This window comes from Anguilla rostrata, chromosome 12 (assembly GCF_018555375.3).
Source record: "Anguilla rostrata isolate EN2019 chromosome 12, ASM1855537v3, whole genome shotgun sequence".
Lineage (NCBI taxonomy): Eukaryota > Metazoa > Chordata > Actinopteri > Anguilliformes > Anguillidae > Anguilla > Anguilla rostrata.
In genome coordinates, this window is record NC_057944.1 from 25,920,864 (window position 1) to 25,943,279 (window position 22,416).

Here is a 22,416-nt window from a genome sequence, read left to right on the forward strand (position 1 = left end):
CATCACATTAATCCTTGTCTAAAAATAAAAATGAGCCATGCACTGCTACCCAAAGGTGAAGTTTTGTTTAGTTTCACATGGAGACCAGCCCACGACTGTGATGTAGAAGTAAAAACGAGCTGCTACATATGCATGTAAGCATTTCAGAGCCCCATCTCCACCCTTCTTGATTGATGGGTAAGTATTATGTAACTGATCTAATACAACTACTCAAATTACCCTGCTCATTTCAAACCACCTGCGGTCAAGTTAAGATTAGTTTAACTAGAAATCCTTTTTAGTTTTTCCTTTTTCCATTCCATTTTCAATATCGTTCTGTAGCTCTATATTTGGCATTTTAGTAGTTAGTAGTAGTTAAGATTTAGGTAGTTAGACTGGTTTTTATAACTGTACATAGCTTTTCCAATTGTAACATTAATCTTTTCTAACTGCAGTATTTTCCCATTTTAGTTTCAGTTGCATTAAGTAGGCTAAGTCTAGCTGTTTTTCAGCTTTAGCTGAGATAGCCAGCATGCGTTACACATGTTGCGCCTGAGGCTGTCAGAGCACCACCAGGTTACTACAAAATAATTATGAGAATTGTTACTACAGAATTGTTATGACTGCTTCTGCAACTGAATGTTGAAAGTGGAACCATTCGATTATGGTCAGCTCAATAAGGTTTGTCTACTTTTCATGGTCATGGATCATAATGTAGTTGACATGGTTCCTTACCAGGGGAGTAAATAAGATGGACCTCAGGGAATGATACAGTTGGACCATACATTTGTCTACTCTGTCCGCATAAGGACATCACGCGAATCCCATTTGGTTTATTTTGCCAAAATACCTTTTCTGGTCTTTGAGAAACAGCAATTCAAAGTAATTTGCTAACATACTAATAAAATGGCAATTACAGCTACACTGATGTACAGTGGGTCCCTATGCAGAACAGTGACAGGCACAGGATTGTTTTCTCCCTCACTGGCTCCACCTACGTGCCTATGATGCTTTACCGACAGTTCTTTTGCCCCTCCTTCCTCCCCCTCCCCTGGGCTGAGGTAGGCTAAAAGCTGGTACGCTTCAACGTAAATGCACACAGTCTTTGATGCCAATGAAAATTAGCCGTTGATGATAGAGTGAACAGTTTCTGCAATACAGCTTTTATTTTTCACTTCAAAGAATGCTCCATTCTTTATAGAAAACAAATGTTAAAGGGCTATTACTGGATTGCCTACGTTTCTTTGAAATTTAGCAAATTCAGCTTGTGGTAGCATTTTCAGTTGCAACAGTATCTTTTCCAGGTTTGTTGCATTCGATACAGTCATGTAGTCTGTTGATGACATGTGAAATGCTACGTGTTGTAACTGTGTAATTATGCTTAAAGCCATGTTGTATGTCTATATGCCTCCAAAGCGAAAAAAAAATTCCTTACAATCACTGTAATAAGTGACTGTTTGAGCTGCGTTTCCATGATGTGTCCAAAATGTTTTTGCCTGAACACTAGCACATTGTCTTCTTATATTAACAAGTAAACCGTTATTTACTAAATCAGCCTGAAAGATTTTACTCTGAATGCAGGTCCTTCATTCTATGTAAAAAAAACAGCAAGATGATTAAACTTTAATTAAAAGTTGTTCATTTGCTTGTCACATCGGGGCAGACACCAGTCCAGCTGAAGTGCTCTCCAGGGGCTTGAACCCCAGGTCCTCAACAGGGATGCCTAAAGACTTCAGCTTTGTCTCATATGTCCAGAGCAAGTCATTATGAGCCTGTGAATGAGAAACACTTATAGCACAACACTTACATGCCTCCATAGCAGAATTAGCATTTTTACACACAAACTTAAAAACACTCAGGGGCTGTGCAGCACTATACCCAAATACAGCAGGAGGGCAGGACTGTACAGCGCTATACACAGTGACAGTACGAGGGCGGGGCTCTACAGTGCTATACACAGTGACAGTACGAGGGCGGGGCTCTACAGTGCTATACACAGTGACAGCAGAAGGGCGGGGCTCTACAGCACTATACACAGCGACAGCAGAAGGGCGGGGCTCTACAGTGCTATACACAGCGACAGCAGAAGGGCGGGGCTCTACAGCACTATACACAGCGACAGCAGAAGGGCGGGGCTCTACAGTGCTATACACAGCGACAGTAGGAGGGCGGGGCTCTACAGTGCTATACACAGTGACAGTACGAGGGCGGGGCTCTACAGTGCTATACACAGTGACAGCAGAAGGGCGGGGCTCTACAGCGCTATACACAGCGACAGCAGAAGGGCGGGGCTCTACAGTGCTATACACAGCGACAGCAGAAGGGCGGGGCTCTACAGTGCTATACACAGTGACAGCAGGAGGGCGGGGCTCTACAGTGCTATACACAGTGACAGTAGGAGGGCGGGGCTCTACAGGCTATACACAGCACAAAGGGGCGGGGCTCTACAGTGCTATACACAGTGACAGTACGAGGGCGGGGCTCTACAGTGCTATACACAGTGACAGTACGAGGGCGGGGCTCTACAGTGCTATACACAGCGACAGCAGAAGGGCGGGGCTCTACAGCGCTATACACAGCGACAGCAGAAGGGCGGGGCTCTACAGCGCTATACACAGTGACAGCAGAAGGGCGGGGCTCTACAGTGCTATACACAGCGACAGTACGAGGGCGGGGCTCTACAGCGCTATACACAGTGACAGCAGAAGGGCGGGGCTCTACAGCGCTATACACAGTGACAGCAGAAGGGCGGGGCTCTACAGCGCTATACACAGTGACAATAGGAGGGCGGGGCCAGCTGCACTGGAGAACACTGCACAGAGGGGCGGTGGCTCGGTACAGCTGCTCTCCTACTCAGTGACCGTAGCCATGGGCGGCCTACAACTGCATAAATCACATGCTACAAAAACTGGGGTAAACTGTACAGGGAACTAAGTACACGATGTGAAAAGTATATGAGGGGCTTACAGTGTATACACACAACACGAAGGCGGGGCTCTACAGTGCTATACACAGTGACAGTACGAGGGCGGGGCTCTACAGTGCTATACACAGTGACAGTACGAGGGCGGGGCTCTACAGCGCTATACACAGCGACAGTAGGAGGGCGGGGCTCTACAGCGCTATACACAGCGACAATAGGAGGGCGGGGCCAGCTGCACTGGAGAACACTGCACAGAGGGAGGGACGGCTGCATGTCCATCTGAGGATGCACACCAGCCTGCTCCCTCCTGATCTCATGGTGGACGCTGTAGCCATGGGACAGGCCTACAACTGCAAGCGTAAAATCCACATTCCTCAAAAAACTGGGGAATAAAAATGTCAAAATGGGGAAAAACTAAGGCGTAAACTGAATTTGTAGTAGAAAATGTAATATTAGACGACAATTATTTTCCCAATAATATGTGATTATCCTACCTTACAAACTCGAGCCAGCTCATACTGTAAATCTTTGATGGCAATATTTTTGGAATCCAACACATCCTGCAAACAGAGAGAGGCAACTTTAAAACAAATTTCAGTCAGGACAATTCACATATTTAAATAGTTTAATGAATAGAATATGCAAGTACATTTTTTGGTTTGGTGCTGAATGGATCTGCTTCAGGTAGTACAGTGCACACACCAGCCTGCACTGCCCTATCTAACTGGGAGCAAGATACATCTCCCCTACTGAACAGGAGGAATATCAGAAACCCCCCAGTATCTAGAAGCAGATCCAAACAACGGGTGGTTGCTGGGGTGGAGGGTGAGAGAAATTCTGTACAGTGGCAAGCGAAGTATGCAAAGCAGGCAATCAGCAGCACTGTAGAGGTCTGACTCTTGATTTTAAAATGGCGCTCATTGGTGATGTGTGCATGTGATTGGATGGGTATGAGAAAATGTCTTGTGTGTCTGTGATTGGTTGATAAAGAAAAGGTGCACCTCTACTTTGCGGGTCACCAGGTTGATTGCCGAGGGGTCGAGGTTGGAGGCGGAGAGGACCTCGTTGAGTTGCGCGTCCTTCTTCTCCAGAGTTTCGGTCAAGGTGCTCAGCTTTTTCTCCAGGAGCAGGTTCTTAAATCCGCTCTTCTGCTGCACCTCCAGAATGGCCTTGGTGAACTTCTGGTACAGCTCGTCCCTCTCCTCCTGAACCTAATAGTCATTTCCAACATTTTAAAGTGAGACCTGCTTTCAATTCACACACAGGTTTACATCCTCCACATCTGAGCAGCCAAGTAGTGGACTGGAGCTGAATCCAAGCCATGTACTGAACACCCATTTCACAAAACAGTGTGTGTTAGAGTTTTATGACATGGGTTAAGTAAGAGTACCTTGTGCCCTCTTTTATAAAAAAGACACATTGAATAGTGTTCTCTGCCTCACATACCCAATAATGTCATGAACATTTTCATATAAATTCTCACTTTGCTAAATCTCTGCTCCAGGACTTCATGTTCCCACTTCAGGTCTTTAATCTCTTTTTCTGCGACCTTCAAACGAGCTTTCGCCCCCTGGAGGGAGAGAAGATGTAACCAACATCACTGCACACTAAAATGTCATTAACACCCAAACAGCCGAAAGGAACATACACACATACATATTGCAGAAAGTTGACTAGCAGGGATTCAAGGCAAAAGCCCTAACTTGTTGTCCCTAAGGGGATGAAATGAATATCTGATACTTATAGTTGGTGCCATAGCAAGTTGAAGACACACTCCCGATATTAAACTGCACTGTGCCTACTGTGGCACTATCACTGCAAGACATCACATCATCTACAGAACCTGAGTTTAGCTGTGGAAAAGTGAAATACTACACAAAACAGGAAAATAGGACCTAGGATCAACAATATGCAAAGTATAATAATGTGTTTTAGTGTGGAATTTCCCTTTTATGTGACTATACAACCTCCTCTACTTTCAAAGAAGAGATATCAATATAAAAATATTAGATTAAATTAATTCTTAATTCGATTTAAAAAAAAAAAAAAATCTAAACAAATGAAAAAAAAATCTTTGGTTTCTTTTATTTCATAATCAACACCAACATAGCCTAATTAGACCTGCTTGGGTAGATATGACAATTATTGCACACATCCTGGCATCTGAGAGGGGGGCCATAACAGAATAGCAACCAACTGCAAATGGTACTCAATTGGGATTTCTAGGAAGAAATCTTAAGCTTGAGCACAGACGTAAGAAGGAATTTTATTTTATTTCACCCACCGCCAGTGAAGCCTTGTCATTCTTGTAATTCGCCATCTGTCTCTGCAGCTCTATCACCTCCTCCTTCGCTTTCTGCAGGGGTTCAGTCAGAGTCTTGTTCTGCTGTAAGACTTCTGCCATTTCTTTCTCCAGCCTATCCTCCTTCTTCTTCTTCTCCTCTAACTGCTCCTGTATAAAATGATTTTGGGTCCTGCGTGATAATGAGGTCTCTACATAAAAGCATATCTTCTTTTTATGGCAACAGTTTCAAACTTCCTCAGTCATTTTCATACTTTCACACTTCAGCAGAGTGGATGGGCCCAACCCACACTTCATGAATAGGAAGGGAACAGGTAATAAAGAACACATTTGCCCTGCCCTAATGGTGTCATGTAAAATAAATTGGACCAATTACACGCAGTTAGTACAGAAGTTGTTTAGTACAGCTCTTACTTTCAGTGAGTTGATGAGTGCCAGGTTGTTGAAGGTGGTTTTATTGTAGTAAATCTTAATGTTGCTGAAGGCCTTTTCATGATTCTTCATCAGCGTATTTATCTGGCTGTTCTTCCTTTCTTCAATTTCATGGATCTCCATTTTCCGCCTCAGGTCAAGCTCCTGTCGTAACACCTGCATTTTCTTGTCATATTTCCTCTCAATGTCTAGACAAAAATTGTTTTTCAAAAGTTGAAAGTGTGCATGTCCTTTTAAACAGCTTCCTATTCCACTACTTTTTTCATTGTACTCCCATCAACAGGACTCTATAGCACAGGGGGGGGTTATTCTGCAGTGTGAACCCTTCCCCTCCTCCCTGCACAAAACTGTAACCAGCTATGGATTGACCTGTGAAGAGGCATGGTTAGGATTTGAATCAAGCTGCCAAAAACTGACTTAAAAATACATATAAAAAATCATTACTTAAAATGAAGCATACCTTGCACTTGACTTTCAAAATCCTGTCTCATTTTGGTAATTTCTTCATCATGTTTCTGTTAGAATAAAAAATAGTAAAATATTTTTTTTCTGCACAGAAGAGAAAATAAACAAAGGAAATTTAAGAAGTCTCAAGAACAAAACATAATAGTCTCCCCTTCCCCGAAACAATCACATCCACTCACCAGTTTGAGGCTCTTCAATAGATCTTCATTGGACAGTTCCTGCTGTTTGATGTCCACTTTTAGGCCGCGCATGCCTTTACGCAATTCATTCTCCATCTCTGCATGTTCTTTCTGTATCACTTTGGTGGCCACAACCCCTTCTGCTTTCTGCTCTGTGAGATTATTTTGGTGTTCATACAGCAAGTGCTTCACTTTCTGTTTATAAACCTGGATGAAAACCAAGCAAACACACAAAACATCAGGTTTTCCAACAAAAGGATTATAGTGTGCCAGAAATGGTCAAATCTGAACATGATGTGTTCAATTGTGGGCTTTCTCAATAACTACTGTTGCAGTTTCCTTTCCTTGATGCATGCACTAAACTACTTTATACCTTGATTTCCACTTGATGGCGCTCCTCTGACTCCTCCATCTCTCTGTCCCTGTTCCTCAGGTCAGCCTTCTTCTCATCCAGTTGCCTCTTGGTGATCTCCCAGAATGTGTGGATCTTGTCCCTCTCCAACTGAAAGTAGTTGCGCTCCTCCCGCTCCCTGTCCAACTCTTCCCGGAGGCGCACAATGTGCTCCTCCAGCTAGAGCACACAGACAGAGCCGAATAATTAACTAAATTAGGTTTCACTAAAGATCTATCACGGCAAGCGTAACTGATAAGGGCAAGAAAAGGGACATAACCGCCGTTAAAGTTGCAGTACCTGCTCCTTCGACATTTCTTCCGTGGACAGGCCATCTACCACCGTAGGCGCTGCCTTCGCCTTTGCAGACTTTTTCTCCCCTTTCTTTTTCGGAGGCTGAAACAATACAACTTTTCTGGTTAGCTATGCGACTTTAACCTGAAATAGATCCGCTGATTCGTCTAACTTATAATGCAACAGCGAGCTAGCAAACCAGTAAACAAGCCAACTTGAATAACGTGCGCCAACGTTAGTCTAGCTGGATAGATTTAATCAGTGAGCTATCCTAATTCCACAGGACATTGCTTGTCTGTGAAATGTAACCAAAAATAAGTAACTTTGCCTGTGTGCTATGGCAACATATTCGAACGTAGTAAGCTAAATCACACTAATAGTCTAGCTATCATCGAATCGTTGGCTAACGTTAGGTAACTACAGTAACTAGCTACGCTTTGAGTCAGTTAACAAAAGGTAACTAGTCAATAGCTGGTTAGCTGGCCTCTACAGAGTCAACATGCTCAGCTAGCTAGCTAACGTTCAGCTCTAGTCTAAATATACTCACCATGTCGATGTATTATGTTCACTAGGCCCAAATGAAATACTACCTAGTTATGACATTTAAATATATTCATTACGGGCACTTAAAGTAGATTGTGTTAGTTAGCCGTGTATGTAAGGTTAACTAGACAACTAAATTACCCAGCAAATAGAGCTGGCTAGCTAGCTCGCGAGCTGGAGTGTGACTGTTAAATGCCGTTGCTATGGAGAACAGAAAAGATGTTGAATCCTTGAAAATGCCTATCAAACATATCTCACTTCCAGGTTAAACGGACGCCGCCTAAAGCGGAACTCTTTACTGGTACACAACTGCGACAATGACCGGAACTTATAAGATAAACAAATTACGTTGCACCAGAAACAAACTCGAAGAGGCGACAACGCAAACGTTCTCAACTAAAACACGTTTTCAACCTCAAAAATGCTGAGTTACTCACGCATACACAACACTGTAAGTTATTAACGAAACATTGTAAAATCGAGGCATGCCATTAAAAGTGTCGATATCCAAATTATTTTACATTGGAAAATAAATTATTTTATTGTGCTTATTTGGCTAAACTTTATCTCACCCAGAAACATACGGAACATTAAACATATCTTGATAGGTTTGAAAAATATTTAATAGGCCTGAGTATTAGTATATAATATCTGTATTTATCATGTCTTCCTCACTTATACAGTGTTTGTCATTGTCAGGGCCGTAGGGCTGGCAGGTGCAACGGGTGCTTTATTGTCACTTTTAGATAAGAAATTGACCTGACAAATCCCTCTCAAATGCTGTAAATTTGAGAACTATGTTTAATCTGGGGAGTGGAAGCATGATGAAAAATCTGCTTTAAACTGGGTTTTTTACTCAATGATAAGTGAAAAGTTACCTTGGTAGGCAGTAACTGGATTGTGCCATAAACCGGTTAGTAAGCAGTGTCGCCGAATAATTTCTGTACAGAGTTGCTAGGGACAGCTTGATTTGTGGATTAAAAAATGGACTTCACAATGAGGTCAAATGACACAATGGCGTCATTGTACGGTGGCGAAATTATGTCACCACGTCGCATTCTAGCTGTTTTAACAGTATTGCCAGATTGGGAAAATGTACAAGTGAGAGTCAACAAAAATGCAATTACTTGAGTAGGCTATATAGATGCCTCCAAAGTGTATTTAAGTATAACAACGAAGTATTTCCATAAACAAAGTATAAAAAAGTACAGAAACAGTCGTATGTTCTGCCCCACCAGACTAAAGTTAGATTGCTGCAGACTGGAGAAACAGGGTAATTAAAATGTTTCCCAAAACTTCCACACATTGAAAGAGGAGCATTAATAACTCTATGGGACAATATCCACATTTCCGTTGATGCCATGACTAGAAATTACGATGCTAAAAGTTTCCGAATAAATATTAAAAAGTGGATACATTTGAGGATAGATCGGTGATTTTTTGTGGGGGGAAAAAAGTTGCTAGTGAGGCCAAAAGTGGCTAAATCTAGCTACAAAGGGCTGCTTACGCAACACTGTCAGCAAGCCCATGAGTTTCATGGTTGCTGTGGTGACACTGTGTTTAGGTGCCCGTCACTCATTGAGCCGGTAGCAGCGTTAGTTAGCTAATGAAGAGACCAACTGCTAGCAACGCCTTATACCTCACTTAAGAAGCTAAGTACATTTAACTGAAAGGTAAAGTAAAGTTAACATTGCTAGATAGTACATTGTGTAAACCCTGCGGACAGTGGCAATAGCGACGGGATGCAATGCTGTAATGTTACATCTGTTCCCATAGTTATAGCTAAGGTTACGCAGTGATCTAGGTGAGTTACCCTACTTAATCCAAATCGAATGTAACACTATCTAGAAGTAAACTCGAGTTATGTTAAATCGTATTTACTTCACTTCCGTCTTCAGTAAGTCTTATCTACGGTAAGTTGTATTAAGTTTCGTCCTGAAAGGTAACGTGACATCATTAAGCTTTTTTATTTTGCGAAAATGAAAAGTCAGTTTTGACTGCTGCTCAGTTGGTGGTAGCCTATGTGGGCCTTTACTAAATAATTAAGGGGCCGTTTTTACATTACGCCTTATTTTGTGTTACTTATTTTTCAGGAAGAAACTACAACGGAGAGAGCAAAATAAGAACTCTTAACCTGCGAAACTGACAGTGAGAAAAGCGAAGAATGTATAAAGTGAAGCAAGTGCCCCATAAATTTCTGCCGCCGGAATGGTGGATGACAAACCGGGCTCACTGTGTGACTGCGGAGGCAGAGTGTTCACGGTCTGAGCGGCTCATCGCCACGAGCCAGACTGTGGTGGAAGAAAGTAACAAGGCTGCACAACGCATGCAACAGGATGTCAACAAGAAGCTTGGTAATATGGAAAATGTTTTTTATTTTGGCCATAAAACAGGTTGTAGCATTTCTTGTGTATATACAATCTGTGAAAACTGGAAAGATACTAATAAAATAATACTTTGTGATATCAATTTACTGTAGGCTAGTTATTCTGTTAGCTGCACGTCATTAGATATATTAAATGTTTGTCAGGTTAATGCTGTAGTCGGATGAAATACAGGCGATATAATTGTATGCATGAGAAACATGGGAAGTCAGTCATCTGGATGAATTTACTCTTGAAGAATATAAGGGCCCCGCTTCTGAACAGAAATACGTATTGATGACCCGACGGTAAATGGGACTCGTACAATAGCTAATACGGGGTATCAACACTTTGGTGTTGGTAAAATAGAAGTACAGCACAGCCCACGTTAATACACTTTCAATTTGTTTGCTATGTAAGCGCGATTCTGGGAGGATTGGGAGAAGGAGCAGAGACCTCCTCTTTCGCTCCTGTCAGCTGTGCTTGTTCCTTCCCACAGCCAGGGAGGCATGCTCACACGAGGCTGATCCAGTCAGCTCTAATGTTGCCCATTGACTCCATTGGTCATTTTTATTAAGATGCATCATACTATGCTTTGAGGAGAGATCTTGGAAGAATGATGATATTTCATGGTTTTTGGCTTTCCTTTACACTCTGGGCCAGGGCTGAACCTTCAGAGACCCCACAAGTGATTTGTGCAGTGCAATGCTGAGAGGGGTGGGTGGATACACTCCTCCTCTTTGGCTGCTGTCAGGTGTTCCTATTCCCTCCTATGGCCGAAGAGGCATACAGGACCTTGGATAGCAGCAGTTCTATGGCTGCATAGCAGAATGCATAAAACGTAGCTACAACTGCAACTACAATATTGGAAGCTAAAGCATATTATATTCCTCATAATATTTGGATAGTAGTCATGAAGATTTATGTAATGAGCTAAATTCTACAAAACGGCGCATCTATCTGAAACCCTTTTACAGGACTATTTGGGGACATAATTTCAAAACCCTCTAATGAATAAATGGGATGAATCGCTAACCCTCAGCCTGACCCCCGTCCTGTTAATGTCCAGAGCAAAGGCTCCAGGCCATCAAGTTTTGGAGGCAAGAGCTGGATAAGAAGCTGGGGGAAATGACAGAGGAGATGGAGGTTCTGATGACCTTCAGGACCAGACTGGAGAAGGCCTTGGAGAACTGCTCACCGCCCCTCCAAGTCATACAGCAGTGTCTGTCTGAAAGGTACAAAGCTAATTCACTACATCACATTGCCATTGCAAATAGGCTGCGTGCTATAGGCCTCTGCATACAAGGAAGTAATACTGTACATTGAAAATTTTAATCTGATATACTGCATGCTCATACAAAGATTTCTAGGTTGTCCTGGACAAGCACGGACCCTTAGGGTCTGCAGCACAAGACTGGCGCAGTAGCATGCTCATCATCTCACCAGCATTTTTGTTTTTATTTGTTGTTATAGAACAACTCTTTCCATTCTGTCAGTCATTCATCAGAAACATATATGAGTGTGTGTGTGTGTGTGTGTGTGTTTGGCTTCAGGGAGAATCATGCGGGCATTGACCGGGTTCATGATGAGGTGGAGAGGGAACTGATGAAGGAGAGGGAGGTGATGGAGGGGGTGAGATCACTGCTGCAGCGTACTCTGGAACAGACCAATGAGCAGATGAGGTGGGGCTGTGGAGTGAAGGGGTTGGCTATAATAATAATTATTATTATTATAATAATAATCACCTTTGCCATTACTTGTTTTGTCTGTTATGTTGAATGTGGCTCTAGACTGAACCGTTCAGCAAAGTTCTGGCTAGAGAAAGATCTGCAGCAGAAGTTTCAGGCAGAGCAGATCGATGATCGTTGTTCCGTCCTCACTGACACCTCACCTAGCCTGAGCCACACAGAGAAGATGCACCGCTCTACTCTGAGGTAAACTGTACACCCCAGTTTTTAGCACAGTGTGGTTGTCTTGGAGGTGGGTTTTTACTGCCATGATGTCTTTAGTTGATTATTTGATCACATATCCTAAGGCCTGTGGTAAGATTTGCCCGCCCTCCCAACCCACAAAATGTGTGAGGAAAAAATAATTAGATATACCATAGATCAATATTTTAGGGTATCTGGTTTCCACTTAGTTTTTTATGTATGAGACCAAAACATCTGAACATTTCCAGAGTCTAGTTAGGGTATCTGTTTACTAGTTTTTACAAATCACAAAGGCATCATGCAACAGGCAGAGTAGTCAGAAGCAATTGACGCAGTAAAATACATAAGGTCACTTAACATGCGCAGAGGAACTCAACTGGTAGCTGTAATTCTTAAATATCTGTGAGAATCAACTGTTGTTGTCACACTTAACGTACCCTAATGTAACACCTGAAGGGTGGGAGAATTCCTCCGAAATAAATACCTCCAAGGCAGAGAAAGAGAGGAACAACTCGGCGTCTCTGAGAGCCCTGATAGACCGTGTGCTGGAGCAGACGGCTGCAGACATGCGCAGCCAGCACCAGGCTGCGGCCACTGCCCTTCAGCTGCGCATACAGGAGACGAAGGATGCCAAAGATCAGCTCGAAGACCACCTGCAGAAGGTAGGTAGAAACAAAGGCGGAACTTTGGGTTTAACAATGGAGGGGTTGAGATGAACATACCTCAAGGAGGGTTAGGGGACATGCTCCCTCAGAAGAAATCTTTTTGCAAAAAGGCTATTAAATGGCCAATTTTTTGACCAAGTTTTAATGCAAAAAAAATATCCAGGAACATACAGAACCTGTGTGCCATTGTAAATGTACATTATCATACAAATTATTGGACACCTGCATTATGTTGTGGTATTATGTTACTTTTTCCCTAGACATTTTTTCTCCTGTGTATTAAGTCTTTGTCCAGAATAATGATCAGCATCACTATATTAGAGACAGCTATGGATTTCTCTGGTCTCTCAGGTTCTGGCAGAAATTGCAAACCAGGAGAGGAACCTAGAATCCCTTGCAGTCGCCATTCAGGCCAAGCAGGGGCCGCTAAAGGTTGCGCAGACACGTCTGGCTCTGCGCAGCCAGAGGCCCAGTCCTGAGCTCTGCCTGGACTCTGCGCAGATTCAGCTTTCTGCAGAGGTCCAAGACCTGTCTGCTCACCTGGAGAGGTGAGCAACAAGAAAGGAAAGACTCAACATGATATCAATCACATCTGTTTAACACTCGACATGATATCAGTCAAACCTGTTAAACAACACAGTATCAATCACGCCTGTTTAACACTAAAAATGATATCAGTCATACCTGGTAAACATTCAACATGTGAATCACACCTCTTAAAGACTCAACATGATGTCAGTCACACCTGTTATCCCACTACGCATGCATTTCACTGTCTCCCTGGCCTTCACTGCTGCACCCTGAGTCATTGGCTCTGATCTCCTTCTACAGGCTGAATGCCAGCCTATCCCAGTCAGAGATGGAGCTTCGGGCATTGACCCAGACCCAGCTGTCCCTGGAGGAGCAAATTCATGGGAAGTCAAACTCCCTCTACATCGATGAGGTCATCTGCTCATCGCTACACCAGTCTATTGCAATTCACAGTTTCTGATTGGACCATGGGCTGCATCTTAATCTCCGTATTTTGAGGACCAACGTGTAGACCAGCACCACTCAACTCCAAGTGCTGCAGGCCACAGTGTGTGCTGGTGTTTGCACCAACCATGCACTGATTTCATTATTGAGCTTACTTTCTGAACCAAGGTGAAATCAGGTGGTGTAGTGCATGGTTGGAGTAAATACCTGCAGACACTGCAGCCTGCAGGACCTGGAGTTGAGTAACGGTGGTGTAGACAGATGACTCGTATGGCCTGTAACACATATGAATCATGAACATATGATGAAAGTGAAAAGTGTGCAAGTGCGTGTACATTTCCAATTAGCTTCTCATTACTTGGCTTGTAAAGTAGAATTTCATTACAAGTCATGTCAAAATCAGTGACATTTCTTTCAGTACTAATCCTGTATTCACATACATTTACAACATGGAAATAGGCATTTTGTGTAGTGATTGTATTCATTTATGGCTGTCTTGTGCTTATTTATTTATGGATGTTGGTGCGTTTGGACTGTGCCAGAGCAGCTCAGGATAATGACGAGGGAAGTACGACAGGAAAATGGCACTAATTAGAAGAGGTGTCCACACACTTTTGGAAATGCAGTGTATCTTAGTTATTGTTTCTCAATGCTAATATTACGGCAGTGTTCACATTGAAAAACATTATTTCTCACTGTAACATCTGAAATCAAATTTGTTGGTAATACGTCATTTGGAATCAGTTGGTTGAAAACATTCATTCATGCATATTCATGCATATTCACATACTGAAATAATGGCATCTGGTCAGTTCCTGTGATTTTCCACACAACACGATTTTCCTTTCACATAAAGGTCTACACTGCACTACACACCTCTCTTATTGGTTCTGTAGTTCCAGGTAACTTTATACCCTTCTAATTACTCTCATCCCTGCCCCCTCACTAAGCTACGCCTCTGTAATTTCAACCATGTCAGCCCTTCCATTAATCATGACAGTCATCTCAAGCTAGCGCATTAAGTGTCTGACATCACATGCTTCAGAGGGGAGCACATGTTTGTCTGCTTCCTCCCCATTGAAGAGTGGCAGTTAGTAGCTAGGACAAAAATTGCTCTTGATGTATGTGCTTGCCACATCATGCACGCAACACACAACAGTTCCGCACATGAGATGCTGTGTTCTGTACTGACCAGACAAATTAAAAGGATTAAGTGAATTTAAGACAGCAGAATCTCTGTCCTACGAATGCTTCTGGAATTAAGGCCCTTCAGAATTCTAAGAAAGCAATTTCTTTATTGATTGGAGTTCTGTACATTACCTTTTCAATGATCTTTCCCCCTTATTTCATTTTCATACAACATTTTCGAAATAAGTATCAAGCTAATTTCTTTGCTGCTGGGAATCACTCCTGGGACCAGATAAACATTACCACTAACTACCCCGTTTGTCCACATTAGCCAACAAGCTAGCAACCTGCATAATTTGCATGATTCTACTAAAATTCATGGTTTCGTAAAAGTTAGTATTAAAAACTTTTTAAATAAAAATGGAGTATAAATACAACTTGCTAGCTATCAAGCAAACTGGATTCTAGAAAGTTGCTTTTGCATTGTGGTTTTCAAGGGGAATATTTCCACGCTTTTCCATAAATAGATTTTGCAACCAAACTAGCAAGCATGCTAGGATGACAAATGTCCATAAAACTGACAGTTTTAGAGTTCAGTGCCTCTCCGTATGATATTAGGACAATCAAAATCCATCTGTAAACCCAGCAGGTTTTGTACCCTGGACTGGAGTCAGCAGAACGCTGCCATTTGCTGCTCCTAGAGCAGAATGATGCAGAGGGGGAGGAGGTGGGCTGAGACAGGTGCAGGCAGGTGCAGCAGAGAGGGAACAGGATGAATGTCAGTCCGACTCCTCCTCCTCCGTGCTGGAGCTGGGAAGGAGCACACACTCCGGCCTTCGGCTCTGTGGCGCTCTCCTCTTCTTCCCTCCGGACATCTTCAGCCTCCTGCGCACCACGTCTGGAACACACACGCGCGCACACATGCGCGTACACACACACACACACACACGCACATATACCATTTACAGCCTACACCACTGGTAGTTGTGAGTTAACATATTCAGGTATTTAGCTGCTGTATTAGCTGCTCACCTCACCTGCCACACCACTGTTCTCACCTGCAACAGTGCTGATCTCACCTGCGACACTACTGATTTCACCTGCAACACTACTGATATCACCTGCAACACTACTGATCTCACCTGCCATGCTGCTCATCTCACCTGCCACACTGCTGACCTCACCTGCCACACTACTGATCTCACCTGCCACACTACTGTTCTCACCTGCCACGCTGTCGTAGTCATGCTGCGGGTGGTACCAGTAGAGGCTGGGCATGGTTCGCCAGTGTCGGTACAGCCGGGTATGCAGTACTGATAGGGTCAGCAGCACCAGCAGGAAGCCCAGAGCCGCAGCTGCCCAAACCGCTTCATTGGTGCGCGGCGTGGGCAGCCTCTGTCCCAGCACAGCGTTCTCTGCTGGCACCTCAGTCTCTGTGCACCCACAGCACTTGGGACTGCCCTGCTGCTCTGTTTGACTTCTGTCCAGGTGGCCCTTTAGGTGCTGTGTCTGCTGTCTGGGCCTGGGATGCCCATTTATCCTGTGGAGCTCAGACTCGGTGTTGGTGTCTCCTCCATATCTCTGCTCCCTGGATGCTTCCCTCTTCTCCTGCTTTCCACTTCTCACCCCTCTTTCCCCAGGACTCTCCCCCCTGTCCTCTACTGCCCCAAGTGTTTGGGAGTCTCTTTCCTTGTTGTGAGTCTTTTGGGGTTCTTTCTCATCCTTCCGCTGCCCCCCCACGTCATCCTCTGGGATGTTCTCTACCACTCTTCCTTCTCTTTGTTTTAACTCTTTGTTCATTCCTCCCCTCGTTGTCACGGCCTCACCTGTTGTCCCTCTTGTTTGTGTGTCCCTCCGTGGCCGATGGAGAGTCCTGTGCTTCTGTGCTTGTTCAGGTCCCATTGTGTTCAGGTTGTGTGGTAAGGACTGAGACGCCACGTCATTATTTACACTGCCTTTATACGTGTCCTCCCATTTCTCTCTCTGTCCTTCCCCCTGGCTGAAGATTGCTCTCCTTCTCTTTTTCTTCCATCTGTTCCAGTCCATCTCAGAACCTTCTTCCCAGAGCCGGGAGAGAGCTTCCACACAGCACTGTTTCAGAGACTGTAGCAGAAACAATCAGAGATTATTTTATCTCATCTTCCTGCATGTTCTCCACACCTCCATCCTGCTCTCACCTCCTCCACCCTGCTCAATCACCTGCTCCATCCTACTCACTCCTCTATCCTCTCCCCTGCTCCCTCAGACCTCCACCCAGCTCTCTCCTCTCTACCCTGTTCTCTCACTCCTCCATCCTGCACTGGTTTCTCCATCCTGCTCTGACCTCCTCCATTCTGCTCTAATTCCACCCTACTCCCTCACTCCTCCATCATGTTCTCTCACTCCTCCACCCTGCTCCCTCACTCCTCCACCCTGGTCTCTCACCTGTTGCTGTTCCCCCACAGCCAGAGGTTTCTGTGCGCCTCCCTCCCCAGAGTGCATCAGCTGGGGGACACCTGCCGGCCGTGTCAGGTACAGACTGTACTTATGGCTTTGAAGCTTCCTGCTCTCAAAGCTGTGGGCTGCGTTCACTTCCAGCCAATTGCACACCTCCGATTCGGTCACATGGGACAGCTCCAGAGCATGACCCCACGAGACCATGGCAAATGGCTTTAAACAGAAGGACAAATACCAATGTCAGATCAAATGGGAGTTTCTACCAAATGCTTTGTTGTTAATTCAATTCCACAGATGAGGCCATTTCTGTGAAATGTGCTTAATTCACAGAACGAGATTCAGGTTGCCTTGAAATTGTATTTAATGTTTTTAAGTCATAAACGCAGATATAGACTGGAAAAAGGACAAAACTCAATTTTTGGTCTTCACCCCCCTCCTCTTTAAGTACAGGACACCTGCACCTGCTATGAAAGTTATGCTATGAACCAAGAGTGAGACAATACAGACAATCAGTAGTGCTGTATAAAATCCACATAGAGACATCAAAATGATTTGCCCAATCCAAACCGTGGAGAATTTTACCTTCATATGCGTTACAGGACCACACCATTATGGCAGTTTTATGACAGAACAAGATTTACTATAGTATTATTATTTTGTAACTGTGTAGTTTACATGTAGTTTCAGTATGTGGAGTGCGAATCTGAATGAACATGGCTCACCCTGTTTGCACCAAGTTCATAGTGTGGAGTGATGATGTAATGGGACAGACAGGAGCGTGCAAGGACAGACAGACGGACACGCTCTGACACAGAGGCACATGGGTGATAGAGGAATACTGTTGCCCCATTCTGCAAACACACAAACAGAGATCAGGATATATTATATTCATATTACAACACAGTATTAAATGAGAAGATTCACATATAATGCTCTGGTACCATTTTGCCTTAATGCCAAGGTTCACGGCTATGTAGGAGATGGATAATTGAGAATAAAAAATACAGGTTTTATTAGATATAGAAACCAATACATTTCAGCCAAAAATTGTTGGTTTTACATGTGATAAAATAATTATAGCGATACAGTGACGCACGTTACCTGCAGATTGTGTAGCCAACGCTGGGGCGGACAGTACAGGTACTCCCCACTCACCGCCCCCACTGGTCTATGAGCACCACTGGAGGGGGAGACAGAGAAAAGGCCTGTTGTAACAAAGTCAAAATCTGTGCTCACTTTAATGAAATAAATACCAACAGTAGTTTATTACAGAGCACCAGCTCTATTAAGGTAACCCCAACCTATGCCCTCTACACGTGGGCCATTCCCAGAGTGGGCTTACTTTACCTGCTGGGGATGTAAATGAGGGTTCTCAGAGTAGGCTTGCTTTACCTACTGGAAATGTAAATGGGGGTTCCCAGAGTGGGCTTGCTTTACCTTCTGGGGATGGTGTGGTTGTATGTGATGGGGGTCTGCATGCAGACAGACATGGCTGGCTGTGGACAGAACAAAAACAGAGTTGTATGGCAGCTCCAGAGACAGTCCAGAAAATTTCCTCTATCAATACTCACTGTCCCTCTCTTCACTGGCTTCAGCTGGCATCATTTCTTCATTGTATTCCCATATGAGGTCTTATTGTGACTGAAGACCCATTATAGATGAGCTCATGGTGGTATATCACCTCTCGAAATGAAGCATAACAAGTTCTTTTTTTCTAGCAATATTTTTTAGAATTTTTTTTTCATGCACTGCACCGTCACATTTTGTCAGGATCGTGAAAACGGGTTTTGTTTTATCTTATTTGAATCCCTGTTTTTATGGTGTTTGCTCTGGGCCTGGGTGGGAGGAAAGGGCTCTGGTTCGGGTTGTTTGGGGCCATCCTTTGGTGCAAACGCAGGGTACAGAGACATTAGCACCAGAAACATGGTCTTAAGGCTGAGACGACCATGCACAGGCAATCCATGATATGGGGACAATTATGAGGGGGAAAAATGTAAAATCTTTGAATGTGCTGTAGAGGCATCCATACATATGTGCTAGTGGAGCAACAATACAATATTTGAGTCCTTCATAGCACCACAAATAGCTGCTGTTCTTTTTATGGGGTACTTAACATAGGCTCATTTGGGGTTTCTATTTATGCGGTAACATGATCATTGTGACGCACTGCGTGAAACCAGTTTTTAATTGAATCCATAAAAATTTAAATACAGATTGACAAGTTTGACTTATACCTGTAAGGGATACTTGGTATCAATGCTGGGGAGTTTCTGTCGACACAGAAAGTAAACAGATACATATTAGTTCAGTATTTCTGAAAACATTAACATGACAAAAATTTCTGAACTGATGAGTTTGTACTGTTTTGTACAGTTAAAGTCAACACAAGTAAGTCTGAATTAAAACATTTAACATTTAAAATAAATTGAGCCTTAAAGTGCATTATACAACCCCCCTTACAAGTGACTGAGCAATATCCAGGACTGTTTACTTATCTGTACCTGATAATTACCTGGGTGGACTCTGACCAGGATGTCCCGGCACACTGGTACACAGCGGAGAGTGGCAGGTCTTTCTCAAGCCAAAGCTGACAGATACACACGGCTGTTAGTCTCTTTCCCACCGCACACCCCACCATCACACACTCTAAACAATAAACCATGTTTTCAAATAGTAACTGTGCCATTTTGAAAAGGAAGGAACAAATGCTGAGTTGCAAGGAAGATAAGTACAAATTGACAGTTAGACTAAAGGTGAGGTTTTCATCCTTACTTTTCTCCTTCTGGACAAAGATAGCAATAAAGAAATTCTTCATAGGGGGGTGGTTATGAGAAAATAAAATTTTAATGAATTTTAGAGGGCCCACACATTGCAGTAGCCTAATGCTTCCTTGATCTGAACTGATCTTGTCAAGATCTAGTGTAGCTAATAAGTAGAAGAAATGGAAAAAAACCAAATAGAACTTCCAGGGTCTGAAGCATGTGACACAGACAGGCTATACAGGCAGGTAATCCGGAGTTCATCCCCACTACTTTGAGTCAGGAATCACCCCTGATACAAGAACATGATCATAAGAACACAATGAAGAGGCCAGTCCATTTTGCCCATCATTATTTACCTACAAACTAGAGCAGGGATATTCAAACCTGGACCTGGAGGCCTGTAGCACTGCTGGGCATAGAAAGCACTTCCTCATAATATTTAGGCTACAGTTCATACCAGGAACCAATTTCGTTGCCCTTCTTTGCTCCAGCACGTTTCCAAGAATTTCTATGTCATTCTTGTAGTGTGGTTCCCATAACACAGCTCACACGTCCTTTGATTTACACTCTCATATACTTTTTACTATACATTTTTATCGGACTTTCTCCTAACTGTTAAGGTCGTAGTAGACTTTCATCAGCTAATTTTCTTCCCGTCTTAATGGGAAACTTAAGCATTGATTATTAACCGTTGAAATTTGCTAGGTTTTTATTCTAAATTGTGCTTGCAAATATTTGCCGCGTCGGGACTATATATTGCTCTACTTTCACGTCACTTCAAAACACTTAGTTGGTGTGACAGTGTCCACGTCTACAAAGGCACGTTTCACGTGTAGCACAGATACAATTTGTCGTTAAATTATTCGGGTGTCCACATATCCCGTGCACATAGGTCAATTGTTAATGCATTTCTTTTCTAAACCACTTTCATGCGAATGTTTTTCAACACATCAACATTTTAAATAAGCTTGAGACCTAATCAGTGCTAGCCGCCTCGGCTTCTCTATTATGACGTTCACGCATTAGCATAAAGTTAGAGAATTTACGGAGGAAACTCCAGTCCGATGTCCATACCTTTCCATTATCGCAGTGCTGCCATATCGAAGCGTCCACCCCGCATAAAAACAGTGAGAGAAACAGCAAGAGCTGCTTCAACATCTGACGAGCCCTTTGTATCCAGCCAGCCGAATTCATCGAAGTGAAAAGTATTTTTAAAGTAACGTTTAAAAATCGCTGATCAGACATTAACCATTTGCTCCTATCGGTCGCGCAAAAGCAGATAATCGATTAATAGATAAATTTAGGAAAGAAACTCATGAACCTATCTTTCAAAATGGTAAAGGTACTATACATGCAGTTGCACACTGCCGATGCCACGACTAGGTTATTAGCTTGCTGACCACATTTTTTTGATAACGTTTCGCTTGCTAGCGAGCATTCAATGTCATTTGCTAGATAGCCGACAAAAAGTTTACAATACATTTCCGAATTGGAATTCCTTCTTACTAGCACCTGGATCTTTCGCTAACAAAATCCACCCACTTATATTCTTTATTTATTGTTTCAGCAATGTTACTATGTCAATGTTGAAAGACTGCAAGTTCATTCCGAGTCAAACCATAGTGCCAGACTAGAAGAGGGGCATAAACAATCCAGACTGCAATCAGAGAATGCATAAAGCAGAAATGCGAACCCAGCCCGAATAATAACCAAACTTCCGGTGTAGTTTCTCTACCGAGTTTCAAAATAAAAGCACCGTATTATTATTATACATCCCTGGCATGGATTACTGTTTCAATAAGACAGACAAGCACTTGCCTTTAATATTAATTTAAAATAGAGTTAAATTATTATGTTGCTTACGTTTTATAGGGTAGAGCGTACTGTAGGCTATGTCTGTAGGGCCTGCTGAACATGACAAAGACATATTTGTTCCTTATTTGGCTGTGTAAAGGGTATTTGACATATATCAGTTTGATTTCACCGGGGAGAAATTACAGCACTTTTTATACATAATTCTGATGAAGGCAACTGCTGTAATGCATTACTGCAGGGATTTTTAATTGTCCGAGATTAACATGTAGCACTAATACATTTTGTTTTAGGTTTTAAAGAATCAGCAGAGTGTCTTGGTTTTTCTTCTTCTGCTGAATATCACACAACCCCTCCAAAGAGCACCTTCTGTTGATGCAAATGTACACAAGGCCATTCGCCCCTGCCTTCTGCCTACCTTTTATAGTACTGATAGTAATGATTACACATGTACACATCCACTTGCCATACGGTCACACACTTACCTGAAGTTACTCTGAAGTCCCCCCCCCCCCCCACCAAAAAAAAGAAAGAAAATTACAATCATAAATCTCAAAATAATACTAATATCTTAAACACAATGTTAAACACAATGTTAAAAGTATGTTATGGGTGAACTTCCATCTGCTGTACTTACTGTAGTTGGGAGCTCATTTCACCACTGGGGGGCAGAATAGAGACTCTCCGGGAATGTGATGTTATGATGTGGGGTTTATGTGTTTGGAGGGTGGGGTTAATGTTGTGTTTGGAGGTGGGGTTAATGTGGTGTTGGGGAGTGGGGTTAATGTGGTGTTTGGCAGTGGGGGTTAATGTGCTTGGAGGAGGTGGTTAATGTG

General features: G+C 43.1%; 3 protein-coding genes across 11 annotated transcripts; 1 reads left to right on the plus strand and 2 right to left on the minus strand.

Annotated features, from left to right (window-relative positions):
• Positions 1 to 1,121: 1,121 nt before the first annotated feature.
• LOC135235568 (dynein regulatory complex subunit 4-like) lies at positions 1,122 to 7,732 on the minus strand. Its single transcript, XM_064301148.1, has 11 exons — positions 7,513 to 7,732; positions 6,972 to 7,067; positions 6,654 to 6,851; positions 6,281 to 6,487; positions 6,097 to 6,151; positions 5,619 to 5,824; positions 5,187 to 5,354; positions 4,386 to 4,472; positions 3,904 to 4,113; positions 3,397 to 3,462; positions 1,122 to 1,751 (listed from the first exon to the last, which is right to left on the minus strand). Exons 1-11 carry the CDS (start codon positions 7,513 to 7,515, stop codon positions 1,629 to 1,631), a joined length of 1,419 nt encoding a protein of 472 aa, XP_064157218.1. The 5' UTR covers positions 7,516 to 7,732; the 3' UTR covers positions 1,122 to 1,628.
• Positions 7,733 to 9,027: 1,295 nt separating this feature from the next.
• tekt1 (tektin 1) lies at positions 9,028 to 14,669 on the plus strand. The gene is made up of 8 exons (XM_064301153.1): positions 9,028 to 9,181; positions 9,602 to 9,862; positions 10,941 to 11,106; positions 11,425 to 11,553; positions 11,662 to 11,801; positions 12,235 to 12,464; positions 12,819 to 13,015; positions 13,299 to 14,669. The coding sequence occupies exons 2-8, from the start codon at positions 9,673 to 9,675 to the stop codon at positions 13,456 to 13,458; spliced, it is 1,212 nt and encodes a 403-aa protein (XP_064157223.1). The 5' UTR covers positions 9,028 to 9,181; positions 9,602 to 9,672; the 3' UTR covers positions 13,459 to 14,669.
• A 48-nt stretch (positions 14,670 to 14,717) lies between these two features.
• Positions 14,718 to 21,475, minus strand: tp53i13 (tumor protein p53 inducible protein 13). 9 transcript variants are annotated; one of them, XM_064301138.1, is made up of 9 exons: positions 20,843 to 21,475; positions 19,519 to 19,593; positions 19,241 to 19,276; positions 18,444 to 18,502; positions 18,108 to 18,186; positions 17,729 to 17,857; positions 16,995 to 17,219; positions 15,797 to 16,673; positions 14,718 to 15,468 (listed from the first exon to the last, which is right to left on the minus strand). In XM_064301138.1, exons 1-9 carry the CDS (start codon positions 21,011 to 21,013, stop codon positions 15,350 to 15,352), a joined length of 1,770 nt encoding a protein of 589 aa, XP_064157208.1. In that variant the 5' UTR covers positions 21,014 to 21,475; the 3' UTR covers positions 14,718 to 15,349. The 9 variants fall into 9 exon arrangements, with proteins under 9 accessions (XP_064157208.1, XP_064157210.1, XP_064157212.1 ...); XM_064301140.1 differs by having other exon boundaries at positions 19,508 to 19,593; positions 20,843 to 21,474; XM_064301142.1 differs by lacking the exon at positions 20,843 to 21,475 and adding an exon at positions 20,226 to 20,803.
• Between the last annotated feature and the right edge of the window lie 941 nt (positions 21,476 to 22,416).